The sequence below is a fragment of the Poromitra crassiceps genome (genome assembly GCF_964638095.1).
Source record: "Poromitra crassiceps genome assembly, chromosome: 12".
Lineage (NCBI taxonomy): Eukaryota > Metazoa > Chordata > Actinopteri > Beryciformes > Melamphaidae > Poromitra > Poromitra crassiceps.
In genome coordinates, this window is record NC_139632.1 from 14760070 (window position 1) to 14785062 (window position 24993).

The window sequence follows — 24993 nt, forward strand, 5'->3', positions numbered from 1 at the left end:
AGCACTTAACGGCACGGCCCCATACCTCTCCGTCTCCGAGCTTCTGCACCACCACACCCCCTCCAGATCCCTTAGATCAGCAGAACTTTTCTTTAAAAAAAATTTAAAGTTATAATTTACTGCGGTCAAAAAAACGTTTTCTCCTGCAGCGCAGGGAGAGACAAAAGATCCAGACACCTGAGTCGGGCGGACATTAAATCATATGTTACCCTGCTGCAAGTAAACATTATTATTCTAAGAAATTGTATTTTTCTCCTCTTAGCCTACATCTGTTAATGCTTGTAAGCCCCGCTGTTGCGGGCATGTAGGCTATGTTAAAGCATACAATGTCAAGCTTTATTGGGTTTAAAGGCCCGCTCATGTGCTCCGCCCCATAGAGGCATGTCGTAATAGGGATGAAGGCGCAGACAACACTCACATAATATTTAAAAAAGGCCTGGTAATCCCCGAGACAGAACTAAAAAATGATGGTGGGAAAAAAAATGACCTAGTCGGCAGGCCCTTTCCAAATGTTACGGAGTGTTGTCTTTTGATTGAATCACGCGATCATATGAGGTAGGCTGTTTTTGGCATTTCGGGAGACACATCATAGCGGGGAACATAGGACCCTATTTGGGAAAAGCGGGGAACATAGGACCCTTTTTCATAGAAAGGGTTCTATGTTCCCCGGTCCCACAAAAACGGGGAACATAGGACCCGGGGAACATAGGGATGACCCCCTCTATGCAGGGTTTGGGGGGAGGTATGCTCAGGGTGTACTCACTCTATGCAGTGTTTGGGGGAAGTGTTGCTCTGGTAGAACTCATCGGCGTCGTAGAACTCGTCTTCGCTGGACGAATAAGAGAAGTCCGGCACCGAGTGGGAGGGGATGGGGATGTGGAGCGGGGAGGCGACGCCACTGCTGGGGCCCGACGGACCGCTCCCTGACAGAGACAGAAGCCGGGTTTCCATTCAGTCAAGTCAAGTTCATTTGTATAGCCCTAATTCACAAGCGTGTCTCAGAGGGCTTTACAAAGAATATGGCTAGCTAAGCGAAGCGCTATTAATATACAGGATTGAACAATCTTGTATTACAGAGAGAGATGGGGGGGAGAGGCAGGGGAGGGTGGGAGAGAATGGGGGGAGAAGGGAGAGAGGGCAGCGAAAAAAGTGTGAGAACGTGGGGAGGGAGTGGGAGAAGAGAGAGAGCAGAACAGTTTATACTGTGGCTGGGCGATGCGGTTGAAATCAATCATTTCAAATTCAGGTTTTGCAGAAATTCTAAGCGAACTTTTGAAAAGTCAACAATCTTACAATTCTAATCAGGTGCGTTTCCATTCACGGCTGTTAAGCAAATAAGCAAGTTGTGTGTGGGACATGGCGAGAGCTTTCCAATGGTTACTTGCCATAGGAGAAGTAATAATTAGTATGTCAAGTAAGCTGGTGGCCGTATTCCTTTCTTTCTGGTGGTGATGAGTAAATATAAAAATATTATATTCCCAATATCACATGAGAAATGCCCATTCTGCGACACTTGCCATATATCTGGGAAATGAGACACACAAAACAGTTCTGGTCACCGTGCAAAAGGCATTTTAGTGACGGAGAGCCTTTGGGTCCAACACTTTAGAGGATCCAGAACAACATTTGATCTGCTGCAGGATTATCGGGCCATTTGTTGGGCAGGTCGGGGGTGCTGGTTCTGCCGGCAGAACGCATCGCAACAGACCGGACAAGCTGCCAGCTGTGCACACAGGTCTCCAGCTGATCACTTATTCGGAGAAGGTGTTTCCATCTCCCATTTTGCTTTTTTTTTTGCTTTTCTGAAATTGAGGAAGTATTTTCAAATTTTGCCATTTCCATCAATCTTTTCTAATCCTTCAAAATGTGCATAAGAACCAGTGCATGGAAACGCACCTAGGAGGAGGAGGGGGATAAAATATGAACAGTGCACGGGTAACACTGTAACAGTAACAGTGTACTGATGCACAATTTCTGCAATTGAGCAAATTCAGCACATTGGGCTTCCGTATGCACACAGTAAGAGCGTCATAGTGAAACAACTCAAATGGAGCACTCTGGTTTGTGAGGGTGCAGTCTAGCAGCCTCCTCTCATACAGTAACATTAAGTCATCTTTAACATGGCGATGGGCTCCTCTGCAGTGCATATTGACAGTCCCCCTCCCCCCCCCTCCTCCTTAGTGCCCAGCACAGCACTTTCATACTGCTGCCTCAGCAGAGAGACAAACACACAGGAAGCAGGAAGCCCAGCCTTTCCTTGCGTTTTTACTCGGCTGTTCTAATCTACTTTGTTTTTATGGACACTGCACGCCGGGCTGGAGGAGTACTATGGAAATTAAGTTATTATGATGACTTTTCTTCTTACTGCGAGGTTTATATTTCCCTAGCTTCATGTGGTTTGCAAATAAGAATATTTAACAATGAGTACTGACATGCTGACAAGGATGCACACACTAAAACCACATATTTGTCTTTGTAATACAAGTACCACATTTTGCACAAACCCAAAGGAGGTCAAGAGAATGATGTATTGGCTGCAGTACCTGTGCGCCAAATCAGGAAATGACTACACTCAATAATTAATTAATTAAATTTTGATTTAATTTTTTCTGATTTCTTTCCCCATTTTCTCGCCAAATGGACTTGGCCAATCCCCCCCCCCCCCCCGGTCGCTCCACCCTCTGCCGATCTGGGGAGAGCCGAGACTAGCACCATGCTTCCTCCGACACATGCGCAGTTGCCAGCTGCTTCTTTTCACCTGACAGGGGGAGCTTCACCGGACCGGATGGGATGGATCACAATGGGAGGATCACGCTATTAGCTACTAGTTTTCCTCGCTTCCACCCCGATCAGCGCGTCCCGACCGACCAGAGGAGGCACTACGACCAGGACACATATCCCCAATCCGGCTTCCCACCCGCAGACACCAGCCAATCGTGCCTGTATGGACGCCCGACCAAGCCGGAGATAACACGGGGATGCGAAACCTGCGACCCTCGTGTTGGTAGGCAGGGAATCTACCGCTCCACTACCTGGATGCCCATACACTCCATATAGTATTGATGTTAAAATCAGTGCAGTGCTAGGATATGATTTTCCGCTGGAGTGAAGTGATCTTTCACCTGTGCTGTTGGGCGTCGGAGTCTGCAGACTGCCCATCACCGTGACGACGGGACCCACAGGTAGCGTGGAGGGTCGTTGGTCTGATTTACACACCTGAGAACCGTCTGCGGAGGGAAAAGGGGAGCAAACAGTCAGCACCAAGCCAAGAGTTAACAGTCTGAAACCCTGCAAACTGAGCTGACTCACAGAGTGAGAGCACGAGCTCCATCAAGCTCAGCCTGAGACAATGAAAGTTAATGACGGATATTAGATGCCGCAGACAGAGGCCAGGACTGAATGGGATTACACAGTCCATTAAGAAACTGACCGAAATTAGATTGGCCTACTTTGCTGTGCTAATTTTCGATCACATTTTAAAATAAGGTCATAGTCGGTTGACAAAAACAGACTTTAAATGTAGTCAGATTTTAGTCATGACCTGTCGTTAATTTTACTGAATTCTTCCACTGACTAAAATAGTTTAATATAATTACATTATAAAGTTTCCCCGAAAATAAATCCATTTCAATAGCTCATCCTTAGAATAGGAGTAGTGTAGATTACACAGCTTCTGTTTATGAACTCTATACTAAACTAAAATGTCATTTTTATATGAGAATCATCTAAACAAGATGGGAACTTTACCTGGATGAATATAATTTACCGGTACTTTCCCACACACAGAAAGATCATTTCTCAAAACCCTGAACAGAAAAAAAAATCCAAGCACAGATACTGAGGATATAATTCATCACATCTTCTTTTAACTTTGTCATGTTTTCATCAATGCCAGAATGAAATACAATTATTTCATAAATATTGTCATGGAATGGAATATTTAGTTGTCATAGTCTTCGTTGATAAAATAGCAGAAAGCCTTCGTCAACAAGCATTTCTGTCAATTTTTTGACCCCTACATTGTGAGTGGATACATGTGAGTGAGTAGCATATTTTGGGAGAGAAATATGGAGAAAAAGGTGGCGTCCTCAATAGGCGTTCAACACCTGTGACATCACTTGTTGCTGGAAGTTGTGCTGGGGGCGGGGCTGACACAGGGATGCAAAGTCATGGATAGTGGAAAAAGATGACAGATACCAGGGGGCAGACATAAAACCACTCAGAAATCTCCAACCTGCACCATGCTCTTTAAGATGTGAACACCAGGGGGAGCTGTTGTTACTTTTAAGTAGACATGCTGTATAAATCATTTGGAACCTTTCTGCATGATGGCGAGTCTCTGAAACTATTCAAGGATGTCAACATATCTAGCTAGCAAATACAAAAGGCTTGTCTCTTGTACATAGCTGCTACTTCAAGCTGTGTAAAAGACAGGGTACCACTACCCACACGTTTTCACTGATGAAACTTCACAACTTCTCCATGACCTCTTTCAAATTTCCATGACCAATAGAAACAATCAACTACACTAACTTTAAGCATTTGTTTGTGTTTCACTTTGGACTTTTTCCTCCAACAGCTCTAGACTGTTCTAGAGCCAGACAGTTTTTTGTCACATCCGATGAAATACCAAGAAAACAAATCAATCAATTTTATATTTATATATAGCGCCAAATCATAACAAGAGTTATCTCAAGGTGCTTTACAAATCGAGCAGGTAAAAGACCAGGCTCCACGAATACAAATTCTTGACTTCTCCTAAACATATCTCCCTATCATAATTTTTTCATAACTTATGCAGACCTGGAAAACACAATTTTGATAGTCTACATCTTTTCCCAGCAGAGTTGGAACCCTGAACAAAGACAGTAAGCAGGCAGACAGACAGACAAACAGACAGACAGACAGGCAGGTGTTCGGTACCTGTGGGAAGTGTGGTCTGTGTTGGCATGGTTGTGTCGACTATAGGATTGTCCAGAGGAGGCTGGTAGATCCCATCCACTGGGTTGATGGTGCTCTGGAGGGGAACACAAACGAAAACAACCATTGCCATCAACACCACAAATACCAGCCTCACAGGTCACATCTGACACCTATCTGCAACAGTAAGACCCCCATGCCACTGCCTGCCTACCGACCGACCAATCCAAAATGCAAGGGGCTAAAACCAGCATTGGAAATAAAGAAAAAGGAAAGAAAAAAATGGAAAAAAGAAAGAAACCCTAACCAGTTAAGCTTTAATCACAATCTATATTATATAGATCGTATATTATATTGTCTGCAGTAATGAATGAAATCACGTTTTAGTTTTGAACATCCAGGAGGTGTGGACAGCTTAATTTAATGGTAAATAAATAAAATGAAGTGACCCAGGGCGCCTATAAGCTGACCACAATGACATATCGTGCACTTAACCCTTTTCCTTTAATATCCAAGCTAAGTGTCTCTGTAAGCTTTCATCCTAGATTATGGCACTAAGGATAGTTACATCAGAGCTTGTGTGCTGGTACACATCTGCTTAATGTTGGAACTGAGCAACGGCTAGAACACTGTAATAAAATATGCACAACCTGGCCTGAGTCGATCAATTGCTTTCACTCTATTTCCTGGAAAGAGTGGGATTACCAGATCCCATTAATCGAATCAATACGGAGCAGGCTACAAAGCTGGGAACCTTGAAGGCAGGCAAGTAGCTTTATATGAGAACTCAGAGCGCCTCCTGAACTCCCACCAACCTTCCAGTTGGAACAGAGTTAATTAACTCCACTGGGCCGCAGACTAAATCTGTAACAGGTTTGGTCTCTGAGGCGCTCGGATTTCTCCCGTGGGGAAGAGACGCGCTCATCTGCTGTGGCCTGCCCTCATCGACGCTTCTTTAACATCACATGCATGTGTGTGTACACACACACACACACACACACACACACACACAGCAGCTTGTTGCCTCGGTGTAACGGGGTCACTGGCGCCATTGACCCAGCTGACTGGAACTCGGTCAACAATAAGTGCTAAATAAAAACCATATTGACCCCTATTCCATAACAACTCCCTAACTACCCCCTCCATACCTGCTCCACCATCCCCGATCCCCACCCTCCCCACCCGGGGGCTCTTGGAAGCGCCGTCGATCTGAAAGTGTCAGATGGACTTACTGTAGACCTACGTCAATATGATGTGACCAACCGGTAGTTATTTTTTTCGACCTGATTTACACAGATGTTTTTTTTCAGTCATCTGACATCAACAGGGATACACAAGGGACAGTGAGGGAGTAAAAAGCCAAGGGGAGAGCCTCCACCTGTGCCCCCGACACCGGGCTGGAAGGAGGAGGACGGCCTACAGGGAAAGACCAAGGTTAGATTGGAAAATCAGCAAAGCGGCAAAAGGGCCTCCACAATCCCAGGATGCAAAATGTTGAGCATGTTGCACGAAAGATGAGGACCCAGAGAGGAAGAAGAGCAGTGATGTATGATTGTTTTTCCCAAATGGAAAAGCTCCCTCTAATACTATTCTACAAACTTTACAAAGCAGCAGGACAGTTTTCTGGAGAGAGATGTCGCCCGGCCAGGTGGTGGGACGGAATAAAATATCGCACTTCCAATAAAGGAGTGACGCGGCAATTTGATCGAGGGCTCGGTACTCGTCTCCGCGTCCAGGAAACTGCCACTACCGTGTCGCCACACAGTCGACAGGAAACTGCCACTACAGTGTCCCCACACGCAGTCAACACAAATTATGACCAAAGTGTGTTCAGAGGCGGAAAAGGGCATGCAATGGATAGCGGTGTGCGACCTCAGCTCAGAGGATGATTTAGGAGAAAACCTCTTTCCGTTTGCCATCCTGTCCTCTCTTCTCTCTCATCTTCCACCCCCCCCCCCCCTCTCCTTCCTGCCTCTCCTCCTCCCCCCTCTCCTCCTCCTCCTCCTCCTCCTCCTCCTCCTCCTGACACTTTTTGCCTGGTCCACGTGCTGAAAGTAAGGCAATGGCTCCTAAATTTAGCCAATTACTAGGATATTGCTCTGTCATGGTGGGACCAGAGAGAGCGGCCTCGCAAGCAGGCGATGAATGAGAAGCAGGGGAGGAATGCAGCCGGGCAGAGAGAGAGAGAGAGAGAGAGAGAGAGAGAGAGAGAGAGAGAGAGAGAGAGAGAGAGGCTTACAGCTGAAGACGGCTTCAAGCAATGGCTAACGATCAATATATTGATTTGAATGTGTGCATGTATTATTAATGCAGCAGTTATCTAGAGCAACAGAGTGGGCCTGCCCTACACCAATTACTGCACATCAATTATTTGGGACAAACAAAACAAAGAGCTAATTTCTGGTGGGCTTGATTTAAGCGAGTGTTGCACAATGATGCAGTTTTAAGGTAGCGGTAATTCCCTCATCCTTCAAAGTCAGTCAAACTTGCTCCTAGCATTTCAAGCATTACCTTTAAAGCTGCAGTTGTTGCCAGTTTTATACAACAACAACATCAATGGAATTAACCATAGCAAACGTAGAGTAGAACCGGAACCCTCGTTTGTGTGCTGTGATTGGCTAGTTACATTCTAGCTAACCCTGATTGGTTGTTTTTGTTCAGACCACCTCGACCAAAATTATTAGGGATGCACGATATATCGGCAATCATATCGGTATCGGCCGATGTTAGTCATTTTTTAACATATCGGCATCGGTCCGATGTTACAATGTTAATATCGGTTATCGGTATCCGTCAACATTTTCACATTGAGAGCAAACAATGTGGTAAATCTATGATTTATGAGCTTTTCCAAATGTTTTGGAAATAAAGAAATGTATTACTTTTTCAAATTCACAGTGTGAATGTGTTTTTCAGTATGTACAACATTTGATTATCATAGACACTTGTTTTTATACAGATCATATCGACATCGGTAAATATCGGTATCAGCCAAAATTTTCATATCGGTGCATCCCTAAAAATTATAATGCGATAATATTGTCTACTGCAGGCTTTTAGGGCTATCAACCAAAGTCTATTAGCCTGGGAGCCTGACGAATCCAGGAGCTCATGTTTATTTTGCAATTGTGCATTTCCAAATGGGTCTGGCGATGGCTAGAAGTCTATAGTTCATCAGTTCATTCGCTGTTCGATTTCCAGTGTCGGCCCTGCCGGCAACGTGACGCTTACGCAATCCAAACATTGAATGATTGTAAAGCTGCCAAGATATGTTATGTTGAGCACAAAGCCTATATGGCATAAAAAGCACACATGCCGTTTAATGTGAGCATGTAGCTTATAGCTCCCTATTAATACTCCATCATACTTGTGCCTGTGAGATTAAGTCTGCTGTAAGAGAGGTGCAGGCCCCTAAGCTGCCCTGACCCTGGGTCTGCTGTAAGAGCAGCACAGGCCCCTGAGCTGCCCTGATCCTGGGTCTGCTGTAAGAGCAGCACAGGCCCCTAAGCTGCCCTGACCCTGGGTCTGCTGTAAGAGCAGCACAGGCCCCTGAGCTGCCCTGATCCTGGGTCTGCTGTAAGAGCAGCACAGGCCCCTGAGCTGCCCTGATCCTGGGTCTGCTGTAAGAGCAGCACAGGCCCCTGAGCTGCCCTGACCCTGGGTCTGCTGTAAGAGCGGCGCAGGCCCTTGAGCTGGCCTGACCCTGGGTCTGCTGTAAGAGAGGTGCAGGCCCCTGAGCTGCCCTGACCCTGGGTCTGCTGTAAGAGCGGCGCAGGCCCTTGAGCTGCCCTGACCCTGGGTCTGCTGTAAGAGCAGCACAGGCCCCTGAGCTGGCCTGACCCTGGGTCTGCTGTAAGAGAGGCGCAGGCCCCATAGCTGGCCTGACCCTGGGTCTGCTGTAAGAGCGGCGCAGGCCCCTGAGCTGGCCTGACCCTGGGTCTGCTGTAAGAGCGGCGCAGGCCCCTGAGCTGCCCTGACCCTGGGTCTGCTGTAAGAGCGGCACAGGGTCCTGAGCTGCCTTGACCCTGGGTCTGCTGTAAGAGCGGCGCAGGCCCCTGAGCTGCCCTGACCCTGGGACTGCTGTAAGAGCGGCCCTGACCCTGGGTCTGCTGTAAGAGCGGCACAGGCCCCTGAGCTGCCCTGACCCTGGGTCTGCTGTAAGAGCGGCCCTGACCCTGGGTCTGCTGTAAGAGCGGCGCAGGCCCTTGAGCTGCCCTGACCCTGGGTCTGCTGTAAGAGCGGCCCTGACCCTGGGTCTGCTGTAAGAGCAGCACAGGCCCTTGAGCTGGCCTGACCCTGGGTCTGCTGTAAGAGCGGCACAGGCCCCTGAGCTGCCCTGACCCTGGGTCTGCTGTAAGAGCGGCCCTGACCCTGGGTCTGCTGTAAGAGCAGCACAGGCCCCTGAGCTGCCCTGACCCTGGGTCTGCTGTAAGAGCGGCCCTGACCCTGGGTCTGCTGTAAGAGCAGCACAGGCCCCTGAGCTGCCCTGACCCTGGGTCTGCTGTAAGAGCGGCCCTGACCCTGGGTCTGCTGTAAGAGCGGCACAGGCCCTTGAGCTGGCCTGACCCTGTGGGCTTCTTGCTTTAAAGTGTGGAGCCAGTAAACCGCTCTCTGGCCGGGATGGGTCAATAAGCAGGCAAAGTACACAGGGATAAGTCGATGGGAGAATTAGTTGACTGTAATTAGTGGGGGCCGGCTAAGTGAACTGTAACACCCTCTCATATACAGGCAGGCAGGCAGGCAGGCACGCACACACACACACACACACACACACACACACACACACACACACGCATGCACACAAAATCTGCAACGATATGAATTTTTGCTAACCAACATTGCACATATTCTGTGCCTTGATGAAGGACAAAACAGTTCCCACCCATTGATAGAGGAATTTCAGAAATGAGTAGAAAGCAGAAATTGTTGAGTTTAAACAGAGGGATAAGAGGTGGCAGACAAGAGGGGAATTTGAGACAGAGCTTATCTCCAAATTAGCCAGCAAATGCATGCACTAAAAGACTTATCTCGTTTTCTACAATGTAGAGTAAATTAAGTGGAAAATAAGGTTAGGAGTTTGTTTGATTTAAATTTTTGTCATGGACAGAGAATGTCAAACTTACTATAAGTCCGTTTGCGTGTTGCTGTTCGTTACTTTGGTCCTTAAAATTTTGAGAAGACAACGTTAGACTACTTGCGTAGGAAGGTTCAACTGTCATTTAAAAAAAAAGCTAACAGAAAATGAAAAAAAAGAAGCAGCATCCTGAACATCAGTAGATCCAACCCATCCTGCTCATCACATGGAACTTCATAATATTCCCACATGCAGTAATCCTTTCATCACATGGTCAAATCCATCACTTCTGGCCCCCTGTCATACAGGCACCGTAGAATAATACTAACATGGCAACTTCTAGATTAATTTGCCTGTTTCTCGAGTCTCATCCGTACGAAACTGAGTCGTGAGTTTTTAGAAAAGTGCCAAATGTCTCACAACTACTGTACATGAAGCAGAAACGCTTGCTCCACTTCCTCTCAGAGGGGTGAGAATGGAACATGTGATGAAATGAGCACTGGGCTACACCCTCATCAACCACCAACCCAACCCTGTTAGTGCCATGGGGAACTAGGTTAGAGACACACACAAAGTAACGCACAGTGCCAACTGAGGAAAACTGACATGATGCCACGGCAAACTACACAGAGGTGAATGAAAGATGCGTCGATAATGTGTTTACCTTGGCAATTTGCAGCAATACAATACAGTGTTTGATGGACTCTACCATACTCTGAAAGAGAAAGAGAGATTGAAATACAATACATAAACAAAGGAAGGACAAAGGAAAGAAAGCAAAGGAAATAGCTTGACGTTGACTTACACAAGTAGTCTCTTTCAAATTTTCAATTTTCTGAAAAAGACAAAACAGATTGACAAATCAAATTACATGGCTTAGGATTCAATTTGAAGTTTGACTTTGTATGCACCTGAGAGTTCACCTGAGATGGATTCGCCCAGGTGAACTGCTGACTAGTGTCCTCTAGAGCAGTGGTTCCCAACCACCGGGCCACGGACCGGTACCGGGCCGCAACGCATTTGGTACCGGGCCGCGAGCCCGGTCCAAAACAAATCAAAATCAAAATCAAAATAAACATTTTTTTTTTACAAACATTTTTTTATAAACTACAAACATAAATAAACGTCAACTTGAAACTATGTTTCAACTACCACACAGCCTATATAATATTATAGCCTATGTTTTTTTGTTTTTTTTATTAAAATTGACAACCGGTCCGCGACTTTTTTTTTCCATCTACCGGTCCGCGGCACAAAAAAGATTGGGGACCCCTGCTCTAGTCTAGAAAGAGAGTGGCGTCAGCGGAGGACCAAAATGCGAGACTCATTAGCCAATGAACAGCCAGGAAAGGGTCTCCCGCTACTTTTGCATGCTAAAATAAAGCTGATAATGTACAATTTGATTCAAGAAAAAAAAACTTTCTAAGTACAACACAAACTGTCCATTTTGCTGCAACTCGACAGTGCTGCTTAATCCAGGACCTTACTTCCTGGAACTCTTGAGAGTAAAAAAACGGTCCATTGGAGTGAATGGAGATGTCGCAACTCTTCTTACACGGCTCTGCTGCTGACCTACGGGGTCGTGTAAAAAAGCGTGTGAAGTGATGTCACTCAACTGGAAATGATGTCACGCAATTGTTCGACTGATGTCATCAGGCAGTTGTCATGTCATCAGTGATGTCACTCGAGCAATTGTCTTCTTCTTTAGTTAAAATAGTTTAAGTGGTGTCTGTATATCTGCACCGCTTACTTCATCAGCACCAGGGTGTGATTTTCTTCTTCTTGTTTGTGATTTATGACAATATAATTGATGAATGTCATGATTGTGGTTTTGCCTTTTTCCATAGAGGTGCAGGACTAATATATTGAGTAAGAAATGAGCCCACAGTGAGTAAACTGAGTAAGTCATGTGACAGGAGCAACAACAAAAAAAGAAGAAAAACAGCCAGAAACTGTTTGGTGTTCAGATTAAGATCTGCGGTCTCTGTTGACACTTTTAAAAAGCAGCTAAAGACTCATCTGTTCAGTCTGGTCTTTTTGTCTCTGCTCGTGTCTGTAATTCTGTGTGTTTTTATGTGCTTTGTTTTTATGCTTTCTCGTTTCTTTGTTTGTTTTTACTGTTTCATGGTCTTATGTTAGCTGTTCTGCTCTGGCAAAGCACAATGTGACTTTGCTCTGTAAAAAGGTGCAATAAACCTTTCTCACAATGGAAATCTACCAGGTATTTTCCACTTAAAGAGACTAATCTCAGGGAGGAAGTGAATCATCCAGCTGCTGGGACAAAACAAAAGGCCACTGACACAACCGGGGCCTGAAACTGAAGTGATGCTGTATAGAAGACACAGGTCTGCATTGCTGGACCCATATGTTGACCTGAAAACCTCGAAAACAAGAAGTGCAACGCTTATGCTGTGTGAAACTCCGTTTCCCCTCCGATCGATACAGTGCATTAAAACACATGCGTCCAATAACTCAATCGCAGTTACAGTCATCGTGTCTTAAGATAATAGTTTAAAACAGATGTGTATATCAACCATACTTGACATCGTGAAAGTGCCGTTTTGAGCCTATGGTCTAATCGTGTGAGACCGTCTCTGATCTGGTGTCTGTCACTTCGCTGCTGTTGTTAACCAAACATGGCTGGAATGATAGTAAATGCAAAATTGCGGGGAGCAAAATGTTACTTTTCGGTAGGATTACCCGCAATAGAGGTTCCAAAAACGTCAGATACGATAACGATCTATGTGGACTGAAAGCATTATTTCCTTACGCAATGGAATAAACGGTTCTGTGTTAGATTAGTTATCAGACCATTCTCAACCATTTTCTCAGTAAAAACAAAACGACGCATAGAAATATGTGAGAAATGAAATATCTCAACCCAACGTTTTGAAACCTTTCCAATGCCTTAAAACCATGATAAAACATGGCAGTCATATCTGCACCATGGTGACATCAGCCCGCCTTCCTTGCCGCTCTGATGACGGCGAGCGCAGGAACAGGGGACCGGAGAGCTGGATACTCTTGGACAGAGCAGCACTGTTGGTACTCACCCTGCGTGATTCATCCTCTTTGCAGTCCTTGATCTTCTCATCAAAGAGCTGTGCGAGAGCGAGAGAACAAACGGGGGGGAGAGGGGGAGATATGGAATATGAGCTGAGAGGAGCATGCCGTCAAATGAAGGTCTCAAACGATCAGAAGGTGAATCTATTCAGGTGTTGTGTGGCTTGAGGTGGCGAGTAGTGAGCTATTCTCACTGAGGAAGTAGACACTAGTATTCACTTTGCCGTTCTGACAGTGTGCTCGGGAGAGACTTAATATGGGACATCTGTTTTGTAAAGCAGCATCATGCATCAGATACTTATTTTATACACTACATACAATCATACAATACATTTCTGCTTTAGTGAGTGGACAGTGGAAATGGACAGGAAATTCCCGATTCGATACAACCACAATATGATAGATAATATTATATAATAAACTAGAAATAACCACATCGTGGTTGTATGCCTCCGCAAACGAGTCAAGATGCAGTCTTCATCCATGTCTGTCCAGGCTCATAGTGGTGTGGCCATTCAGCCTTATGGCACCTTAGGCAATGTTTGGGGGTACCTCAACAACACCGCTAATCGTTTTTAAAATATCCTACCCCTAACCCTAAACCACACACATCCCCTCAGCCACTCCCCCCTACTCAGACCCAGTCTCTCTACGACCTTCCTATCCCCCTAGCTATGGCCCCATTCTCCTCGCCCCACGCCCCCTCCCACCACCCACATCCCCCTAGCCACCCCTCAAATCCCCGACTCTCTACGACCGCCCTATCCCTGCTACGGCCCATTTTCCCTAGCCCCGCCCAAGTCCCTTACTGATCACGCCCCCTCCCACCACCCACACCCCCCTAGCTAGTGTCCTCTAGAGAGAGAGAGTGGCGTCAGCGGAGGACCAAAATGTGAGACTCATTAGCCAATGAACAGCCAGGAATGGGTCTCGTGCTACTTTTGCATGCTAAGATAAAGCTGATAATGTACAATTTGATTCAAGAAAAAAAAAACTTTCAAAGTACATCACAAACTGTCCATTTTGCTGCAACTCAACAGTGCTGCTTAATCCAGGACCTTACTTCCTGGAACTCTTGAGAGTAAAAAACTGGTCCATTGGAGTGAATGGAGATGTCGCAACTCTTCTTACATGGCTCTGCCCCTAGCCATTCCCTCTACACACCCCTTGAATCCAGACTCTCTACGACCTTCCTATCCTTAGCTATGGCCCCTTTTACCTAGCCCCGCCCCTTCTTTGATGGAACGGACGGACGTGGGGTCACAGTGACCTTGAACTTTGACCACCAAAATCGAATCAGTTCATTCTTGAGTACAAGTGGATGTTTGAGCCAAATTTGAAGTGAAACGTTGACTGTAGGCGGGACCAGAGCGGGACCATAGACTCGGAGTAATTTGATTGGACAACAGGCCACTAGAGAGGCGGGCATGACGTTTTGAGGAGTTTGATTGGACCGTTGAAAAGCGGGGTGCGTCAGAAGAAAACCAAAAGAAATATGGAGGACTACTCATTCATCTCCCCCGTTATAGGAGCAGGCAGGCGCAGCCTTTGAGCTGCCGGAGGCGGAGTCGAGCGAGAGGACAGGAGTGAGGTCGTACATGTTTGAGCCTTTGCCCCCACATAAAAATGGTAGCTAGTTAACGTTAGCTCTTTGTCAGCACCGCACAGTTGCCGGAAAAGGCAGAATTTCAGATTGATTGTCAGCTGCTGGATGTCATGATATATTATTGGTTGAAATTGGTTAGTACATGCTGACGTAAGCACACTGTCGATTTGTTTTACAAGAAGAAACATGTTTGAATTTCAATATAAAAATCCAAAGAAATTGAATTGTGATGATTTTTCTTGGCATACTGTACAAAGTTAAATAGGTGCACTCTATGACCAGTGATGTGATCTACAAGTCATTGTTCATTTCAGCTTGACTTTAAACGACAACAAAGGCTGACAGTCTGTGCAGAGTTATATTTCTTTCTGAGCCACTAATCTTTCTAGTAATAACACTGGCTTGCTAAAATGTAAACAATTTAATAGTCTCACTCCAAAGCACAAAATAATATCTTTTGGATGGAGAGATTGTGAAATTGTGATGGGCAGGGCAAGCCATCTAATTTGTGATTACTACAGGAGAATAAAATGTAGCTAATACCACAATTCGCTTTTCTTCCATTTCAGTCTGAATATCCGATTCTTAAAGTTTTCATAAATGTCACTGATCTGTATGGAAATCTTTCCTTAAGATGGACCATGTGTAACGTCCAGCACCATAACCAAATACCCCAAGTGAGTAGTGGATATTGTACATTTCTCATACATACATATACATTTACACATACCGTATACATACATACTGTATATACAGTATGAAACCTTGAAATATTCCTTAAAAAGCTTAAAAATTCCAGATGAAAGTGTGTGTATCTATCTACAGAGCATCTTACCTTTAGCTGGTCGATCAGGATCTGTAGGTAGGCGTCAGCTTCGGCTAGCTTCTTGTCAAAGTCTTGGACACTCGGGACGAATCCTGTCTCTGCCTCCTGACGAGCGAGCGAAACAAACAAACACACAACAGAGCATTAGCAGCCTGCAAGCATGTCTCCACACATCAAAGACAACCAAATCCTCATCCAAGAAGAAAAAGGCATGCTAGCGTTTCCACATTCAAAATAAAATGTGCAGACGTTACCAATCGTCCAGGTCATGTATTCACATCATGTAAGCCATTCGTATATAAAGAGCTGTTTGTCTGTCAGCTCCTGGCCAGGTAGGCTTTGTAACACAAAATGGTGGAGAGAAACAGCAAGGCTTTAGGAGAATCTTCCAGCAACGCACTGTACCGGGGCAGATATGAATAGTATTGTTTAAAAGGCTAACCAACATAAAAGGCTAGGTCCGTCTGTCTGCCTGACCGCCTGTAGAGGTCAGCACATTTCAGGGTTCAGCTAAATTCAATCAAGGAACTGACGGGCTAGAGAGAATTAAGCCATTGACAGAGAACAGTGGATGTCCTTTACATGAAAGACATGGGAGCTGTGTGTACGTGCATGTGTGTATGTCTGGGTTGAGGTGGATTCAAGTTCATTCTGTGGTGTTTGTTAATTAGTTTACCTTAAAAGCCTAATCAGAAACACAGACTGCAGCCCACACAGACACACAGGCATTATCGTTACGTAATATCCATTAAAAGGTCATTACTATTTGCTGAACGGACGTGAGTCACGTGACCAGGCATCCGTCTCTATCTGTCTGAGTTCACCCAGGCGCCCAGAACAATCCAGCGGGCTTTGGCACAAAAAAAAAGCGAGAAGTGAACAGACGCAGTGCCGCACACGCACACGACTTCCCTCCAAATTTAAATGCCAGGGTCCCTAGTTCACAAACCGTTCCGAGTGCTACTGTCGTCGCCTTGGTTTTGCAGCGTCGCAGAGTCACGGCGCGTCCTGAGGAGGAGGAGGAGGAGGGGGGCTTTCTCCCAGCTGAAGTGGACGTCATCATCATGGGGACATGAAGAAATGCCATAAGCGGCTGCCCCACAGCTCGAGCCTGACTAAAGTTTATACACTGTAAAACATCAATGACTCGCTTTATAGAGAACAAAGTCTGAGTGAGCTGCTCACTAACCCGTGAAGTCAACAGAAACTGATCCAACTTCCTCAAAGGTTCAAAGGTGAAAGTGCGCTATATATTGATGGCCACTTGGGTGCCCGGGCAAAACAAATCAAATAAAACAAACAAACAAAAACCTGACGAATCGTGTCTTCTTCTGTGTGTGTATGTGTGTGTGTGTGTGTGTGTGTGTGTGTGTGTGTGTGTGTGTGTGTGTGTGTGTGTGTGTGTGTGTGTGTGTGTGTACACAGGAAGAGCTGCAAAGACAAAGTGCAGTGCAAAGGTCGCCCTGACTCAGTTTAGCCTACTTCAGCCTACATCTGAAGACAAATGAATAAAAATAGCACAAATACCACCGACATCATCATCAAACCTTTTCCAGGCAGGTATATGCATATAGTCACTCTAATACAGGCTAGCTACATCCAGAGGATTAGCTAGCTTTGTTCTGTCAGTAGAGAGGCAGGTTTCATTGTTTATTTGCTTGGGGGCTTATCAGTTGATCAGGAAAGCTGTGTGTTCTTACTGTTAGAACATCAGATCATTATCCAACTTCAGCCACATGCTTCTGATCACCAGGATCATGAAGAACGACATGAAGATACCTGAAGCTGCTTCACAGAGCAGTTAACAAAGCTGTACTGACAGAAATACAATGGCCTCTGTCTATGTGAATAGATAGCTTACCGTTATCAAATCCATTTGTGTTAGAGGATGGCAAGAAGCTACGTCTATGATCAAATAGACCCATGCATGATGCAATCAAAAACAAAACAAACAAAATCAAATACAAGATATGGGGGAGGAGTATCAAGAGAGAGCCCCTATCGTTATGTAGCAAACTATCTCTGGTATATCAACACACACAATGGAGGGGAAGTGTTTGTCAGCTTGACCAGACGAGCTCGGAGACAGAAAGTCAGAAGCAGGTGCTTGGTTTATAAACAGCGTCACAGTACTCACTCACTCACTCACTCCTCCACTGTTCCTCAAATATTCCAGGCCAAGGCAACTTGTCTGTCTGTCTGTCTGTCTGCATGGAGCTCCACTCCCACTCATTCCCACAAACACTGTGGGGTTTCTCAGACTGAGCAGCTTGCAAAGTCTCTCTCTCTCTCTCTCACACACACACACACACCAAACAACAGTAACTCCTCCCAACGGTACGTACCCTCCCCCTTTTCTGTTTGTCTTTCCACGCGGTGTGACCCAGTTTGGAACGGCACTGCACTGCAGCCGTCGAATTCCCCTTGGTGCAGTCACAGTGGTGTGTGTGTGTGTGTGTGTGTGTGTGTGTGTGTGTGTGTGTGTGTGTGTGCCCACGACGACGTATGTGTGTTTTACTTACTGGATGCCTTGCTCCAACGGACATGCCTCGTCAGGCCCTCGGCGTCTCTCAGCAGGCCAAACCCCTGCCTGGCCTGGCTGACACAGGATCTTTCTCTGCCTCTGTTACTCTGTTATTTCCCTCCCTACAGCAACAAACCAGCTCTCTCTCTCTCTGCCACCACCACCGCTGCACTGCATACTCCCTCTCTCCTCCGCACGGAAACACACAGCAGTCTCCTCCTCCTCCTGCTGCTCTCTGCACTGTGCCTGGCTGCCAATATAAACCCCAGCAGCCTCCAGACTCTGAGCTGCTCTGCGTCTAAAGTCTGGCTCCAGCACATCCGTTAGCGGCAGTATCAGCTGAGCGGGTGTGTGTGAGGGCAGACGGAGACCAGCTAATCCCGGACCCTCCCTCTCCTGGCAGGAAGCGCATGCTTCCTTTCACGCAGGCAGGGGGAAAAAAACCACACACACACACACACACAGCAGCAGCAGCCAGCGCTAACAGAGACAGGCACCAACGGTTACTCTGATTGGCTGAAGCAGCGGGGGCAGATGTTTGGCTAATCGAGCAAGCGGGCCTGTGATTGGCTACTGGTGGGTCATATGATGCTATGACAGCAGCGTGCTAAGTGTTTGTGTGTGTGTGTGTGTGTGTGTGTGTGTGTGTGTGTGTGTGTGTGTGTGTGGGAGAGAGAGAGAGACTGGAGGGCAGGAGACCCTGGCAAGAGAATGGCCTGAGACGCTCTGTCATAACACCCATAAAGCAAACAGCAAGGAGACAAACCAGGAGCCAATGCTACTGCTGCCAACACCTGTACAGACTACAGAGCAGCTGTAAATCAAGTGGAAAAAAACGGTAATGTTTTAGAATAAGGGTACATTATTAACGGCTAGTTAATACTTAATAAGCATTAACTAACCTAACCATTAATTAACAGCCTTGATCATAAGCTCGCTCGAATCAGTGAATTCATGCCAATACCTTATGAACACTGAATACCTGATGAACACTATCAGTAAAGGTCAAGGACTACTACTAGACACATAACTGTTAATGAATGTTAATTAACTCACAGATAATGTTCATTGTTAATTAATTAACTTAATTAATTAATGCACCTTTAAAGTGTTACAGAAAAAACTTGTGTGTGTGTGCGTGTGCTAAATAAAGCAGTATTTCCATAAAATGAGTAAGCTGCTGGTTTCCAAGTCTAACATGGCCACTAACATCCTCCCTTTTCACTGCCCCTCTGTCAGTTCCTGTTACCAGATTTGACTTTGATATGTAAATGACTCATCGTTGACCCGTCCTTGCTGTGCTGCTGATGAAATCACGCACAACAAGTAAGACGCTGAAAGCGGCGATGACAAACCCTAAGACACAAATCCTTATGAAGCCGTCATCATTATTGATGTCATTTATAAAACTGGTTTATGAAGTATGCAAATGCAGCTGGCACTTTTATTCTGGGGAATAAAACCCCACAATAGATGGATATAGACATCTAGGGATACTCAATGAGTAGGTGTGCGTTAAACGACGCGGAGGCCTCTGCAAAGTGCCTTTAAAAGGGACCCCCATTATGCTAATAAGAGAGCTACCGAGAGCTACCCTAGAGTAGCTTTGCACGATCACAGTTCAAAAAACTCCTTATTTATCTTGTACTGTGCCTTGATGCAGCCCGTCAGTCAGTTCAGCCTCGGTCTGAAACGCTCCGTTTTAGCTCGCGTCTCTTTAACCGACAGCAGAAACGACGATGTGAAAAAGAGTGGAACACTAGTGTCAAACAAACGTTCATATCCCAAAAGCTATAGCCTACATCGCACTGCTTATAATTTGACGTTGTGAGTGAGAGCAGAAGTAGCTGAAGGGTTTGAGGTATACTGTAGTGTTAAAGTTGTGTGAACTCTCACAGTTTTAAAATGTGTGACTTTAGTAAAAAGGACAGCCTGTAAAGTCTGGTAAGAGTGAATGGCGACATCACGCACTCAAGGCTGGTTCCATAGATCCCATTGGTTGGGTAGGGTTTGAACAGTGCAAGGGGTTAGCACAATGACCAATCAAGCAATCAGGGTCTATCTGTGTTCTTGTTCAAATCTGGTAACCTCACGAACTTCAGAGCAGTCAAAATCCTGTGATTTTTCTAATGGGGATCACTTTCACGTACATTTACCTCATTATTTGAAACGTAAGCCACGTTTAATATGAACATCCGACATTGTAAGAGTATATATATAGCATAAAATAAGGAGAAGCATAATGTGTCCCCTTTAACGCACACCGACTCGTTGATTATCCCGCTTATACCATTATCGGTAATTTCCCCAATAATACAAAATAAAAGCATTAATAAAAGCAAACCAAGACGATTGCGGCCTCCGGTTTAGCTAGCAAGTTTGGTAGTCACAATTGATTAGCTTGTAAAACGCAATTTCCACTTTGAGTCAGGTGGTTCTTCGCCTCCACGTCAAACCATTTAACGCAGCCCTACTCGTTGATGATCCCTTACGTATTTTATTTAGTCTGCCTAGCTCTTTCTCTCTCTCCTGTGTGAATCCAATACATCCAAACATGGCTGACTCAACACCCAGTTGACTATATACACACACAAGCATAATCTTCAGGGCAGGCATTATCTAGAGAACAATATGTTTGCATTGGAAAATAGATGGTAAATAGTACGACTGCTGGCATAAATGCTGACATTGGGATTTGCCTACACTACCAAATAAGGGCCTGTGTCCACCTAGCGTCTTTTTCCGACTGTTAAACGCTGGGAGTGCGCTGGGGAGCGCTGATCCCAGCGCACAATATACAAGGAAGCAGTCTGAAACTAACGTTAGTTCAGTGCGGTAGTAGCTTGATAGCTGACAGCTAGCAAGCTAACAACACAGGTAGGCTACGTTATTAAAAGCAGTAAGCACAACACTCACCAGAAATATTAAATGTCTATGTCTAGCCAATCTGCTCCCACAATTGAGCCTTTCTGTCTCTGTTGCGATAGTTTCTCCATATGATTAGTTGCCAGAAAAGGAGCACCCGACACCAGCGTCTTTCTGAAAAGTTAAAATATTTTCAGCTGGAAGCGCTGGGAGCCAGCGCACAAAAACGGCGGAGCGCTGGGTGCAGCGCACTTTCTCTAGACGTCTGTGTGCGCCCGCATACGCTCTCCCCCCATTGGAAACAACTGAAAAAAGACGCTGGACCTGAGGAAAAGACGCTAGGTGGACACAGGCCCTAAGTGAACATCAACGTATCATGCGACAAGGAGAGCATAAAGTAATGCATCACAGCGTTAATTATTAAATAATTTGTTCCTCTATTCGGCTTCCTAAAAGCTGAATATTCACTTGTGTGTGTGTCTCTCTCTCTGTCACACACACACACACACACACACACACACGTGCAGGGGGAGAGAGCTTACCCTGAGTTGGAGGGTGTGACGGAGGATAGTTCCCTCTAAGGCGTGGATCCACTTCTCCCGCTCGTCTGCATCTCGGGCTGCGGGCAGAAGCACACAGACACACCCAGTGAGCCACGTCTTCCATACCGACACCGTCAGCACCACTACCCCTCTGTTACATACTAATGACACGAGAACCACTACCCCTCTGTTACATACTAATGACACGAGAACCACTGCTACTCTGTTACATACTAATGACATGAGAACCACTACCCCTCTGTTACATACTAATGACACGAGAACCACTACCCCTCTGTTACATACTAATGACACGAGAACCACTGCCACTCTGTTACATACTAATGACATGAGAACCACTACCCCTCTGTTACATACTAATGACACGAGAACCACTACCCCTCTGTTACATACTAATGACACAAGAACCACTGCCACTCTGTTACATACTAATGACACGAGAACCACTGCCACTCTGTTACATACTAATGACACGAGAACCACTACCCCTCTGTTACATACTAATGACACGAGAACCACTACCCCTCTGTTACATACTAATGACACGAGAACCACTGCCACTCTGTTACATACTAATGACATGAGAACCACTACCCCTCTGTTACATACTAATGACACGAGAACCACTACCACTCTGTTACATACTAATGACACGAGAACCACTGCCACTCTGTTACATACTAATGACACGAGAACCACTGCCACTCTGTTACATACTAATGACACGAGAACCACTACCCCTCTGTTACATACTAATGACACGAGAACCACTGCCACTCTGTTACATACTAATGACACGAGAACCACTACCCCTCTGTTACATACTAATGACACGAGAACCACTACCCCTCTGTTACATACTAATGACACGAGAACCACTACCCCTCTGTTACATACTAATGACACGAGAACCACTGCCACTCTGTTACATACTAATGACACGAGAACCACTGCCACTCTGTTACATACTAATGACACGAGAACCACTGCCCCTCTGTTACATACTAATGACACGAGAACCACTACCCCTCTGTTACATACTAATGACACGAGAACCACTACCCCTCTGTTACATACTAATGACACGAGAACCACTGCCACTCTGTTACATACTAATGACACGAGAACCACTGCCCCTCTGTTACATACTAATGACACGAGAACCACTACCCCTCTGTTACATACTAATGACACGAGAACCACTACCCCTCTGTTACATACTAATGACACGAGAACCACTACCCCTCTGTTACATACTAATGACACGAGAACCACTACCCCTCTGTTACATACTAATGACACGAGAACCACTACCCCTCTGTTACATACTAATGACACGAGAACCACTACCCCTCTGTTACATACTAATGACACGAGAACCACTACCCCTCTGTTACATACTAATGACACGAGAACCACTACCCCTCTGTTACATACTAATGACACGAGAACCACTACCACTCTGTTACATACTAATGACACGAGAACCGGTACCCCTCTGTTACATACTAATGACACGAGAACCACTACCCCTCTGTTACATACTAATGACACGAGAACCACTACCACTCTGTTACATACTAATGACACGAGAACCACTACCACTCTGTTACATACTAATGACACAAGACCAACAGTGAAATGACATGAGTGCTGGGCCAAACTGCGTCAGAACTTGTGTATTCATCTCAGGCAAGATGGGTTGCGTCCATACCAATTAGCCTATTACTATTCCCTGGGTTGTGTCTAACCTGGTGTTCGGGGATTACGTTTCTCCGTTCTGTGATCATCATAAGAAAAAAACATCAGGACAAATGAGCGAAAAACCCTTCAGAGCTGTGGGGCAGTTGGGCGTCCTTGGTAGTACAGCAGCAGATAGATTTCCTGCCTAACAACGCGAGGGTCGTAGGTTCGAGCCCCTGTGTTACCTCTGGCTTGGTCGGGGGTCCATACAGGCGCAATTGGCCGTGTCTGCGGGTGGGAAGCCGGATTAAGGGTATGTGTCCTGGTTGCTGCACTAGTGCCTCCTCTGGTCCTTCAGGGCGCCTGTTCGGGGCGGGGGGGCGGGGATAGTGTGATCCTCACTCGCACTACAGCCTGCTGGTGAAACTCTGCGACTGCACATGTATCAGAGGAAGCATGTGCTAGTCTACAACTCTTCCCAGATCGGCAGAGAGGGGGGGGGGAGCAATGCAGGGGGTATCGGCGAAGTACAATTGGGGAGAAAACGAGGGGAAATCAGGGAAAATGTGATCAGAAAAAGAAATGAAGAAAAGAGCGAGCTGTGAGGCAGTTGTGCTGAGCTGGACGGGTTCCTAACCTGGAGCCTTCAGGGTTGACTTACTAGACAGGCCAAGCCAAGGCTGAGCTGCACCCACAGAGCAAAGACGGAGAACAAACACAGACTGCCACTGACATTAAACAGTGACCAGACACAGGCCCCTCCACATGCAGTACACACAGACTGCCACTGACATTAAACAGTGACCAGACACAGGCCCTCCACATGGGGGGCCTAACTTACTGCATGGATTTTTAACGTCAATAACATTCCTGTATGTACTGTATTCTTGTAATACATATACATATACAAATGTCAATTAGATGGTAATCTGCATGAGAAATAAAGAAAAATAAAAAAAAACTGTTATAATGATCATCCGCTTATAGTGATCAATTTGACCCGTCCCAAGGTGATCACTATAAGAGGAGTGCACTGTAACAATAACAACAAAAGAGACGCAAAATTGCTCAACTTAAATGAACATTTATTTAACACTAAATGTTATTGTCTGCATTGTCTTTGTTTGCTTACGGTAAGTAGATCCGCACTCAAAACATCAACTAAATATTATTAAATGTCCACAGCTTGTAAAAAACAACAACTTGTGAACAAAAAAAATGACATGTTGGTGCACTTAACAGCATTTATCAGCAGGTAACAGCACCTTGTTTCTGAGAGAGAATGAAAATGTGTAAATACATGCATTAAAACATGTTAGCGTAGTGCACACACTCGCAGGTTCTCTTTGTCTTTAGTCTCGTGCAGATTGTTTATCGGTCAGGCATTGGCCGTTGCGATGATCTCAAAACGCCATTAATCATCGGCCCACCTCTAAAAATCTCTATAAACGATGCCAGTGAATTAGCCGGCGGACTGTATCCTGTGCGAGTGTTATTTTTCATGGAGTTGGGAACGGACAGTATGGCAGATGAATGGGCAGCGCTAACAGTAGCAAAGCTTTTAAAGACATTAAAGGCAGCCCCAGCTCGCGCCAATCCACTCAGACAAGAGCTCTCACTTCCCCCTCAGCCACCCGCACTCTCCAGAGGAGCGCTATCACTGCGGCTAATGTTGTTTCGGTCTATTCATGACAGAATATAGGTAGTAACGGGGCCATTCAGCACAAACACATAACGTCCCTGCCTGGGCTGTATATATGCGACACAAAGAATCATGTGCTAGTCTTATCTTTGTCCTGCTCTGTGGATCACATGCAGGGCCTTGTTTATTTCCCCAGGTATGTGTGAGATGCTAGGCAGCCGAGTACC

At 45.7% G+C, this 24993-nt stretch overlaps 1 protein-coding gene across 4 annotated transcripts in view; it reads right to left on the bottom strand.

The window, feature by feature from the left end:
- Window positions 1–24993, bottom strand: part of osbpl9 (oxysterol binding protein-like 9) — a gene marked incomplete at its 5' end in the record, with an annotated part of 54337 nt that overhangs the window by 12095 nt on the left and 17249 nt on the right. The window contains 9 exons of one of the 4 annotated variants that reach the window (XM_083648086.1): window positions 764–923; window positions 3123–3227; window positions 4924–5017; window positions 10044–10082; window positions 10659–10709; window positions 10800–10829; window positions 13048–13095; window positions 15499–15594; window positions 21421–21497. In XM_083648086.1, coding sequence (XP_083504212.1) covers window positions 764–923; window positions 3123–3227; window positions 4924–5017; window positions 10044–10082; window positions 10659–10709; window positions 10800–10829; window positions 13048–13095; window positions 15499–15594; window positions 21421–21497 — 700 coding nt within the window. Of the gene's footprint in view, window positions 1–763; window positions 924–3122; window positions 3228–4923; window positions 5018–10043; window positions 10083–10658; window positions 10710–10799; window positions 10830–13047; window positions 13096–15498; window positions 15595–17626; window positions 17727–18011; window positions 18452–21420; window positions 21498–24993 lie in introns of those variants that run through there. The other 3 variants (XM_083648084.1, XM_083648085.1, XM_083648083.1) reach the window with 3 other exon arrangements.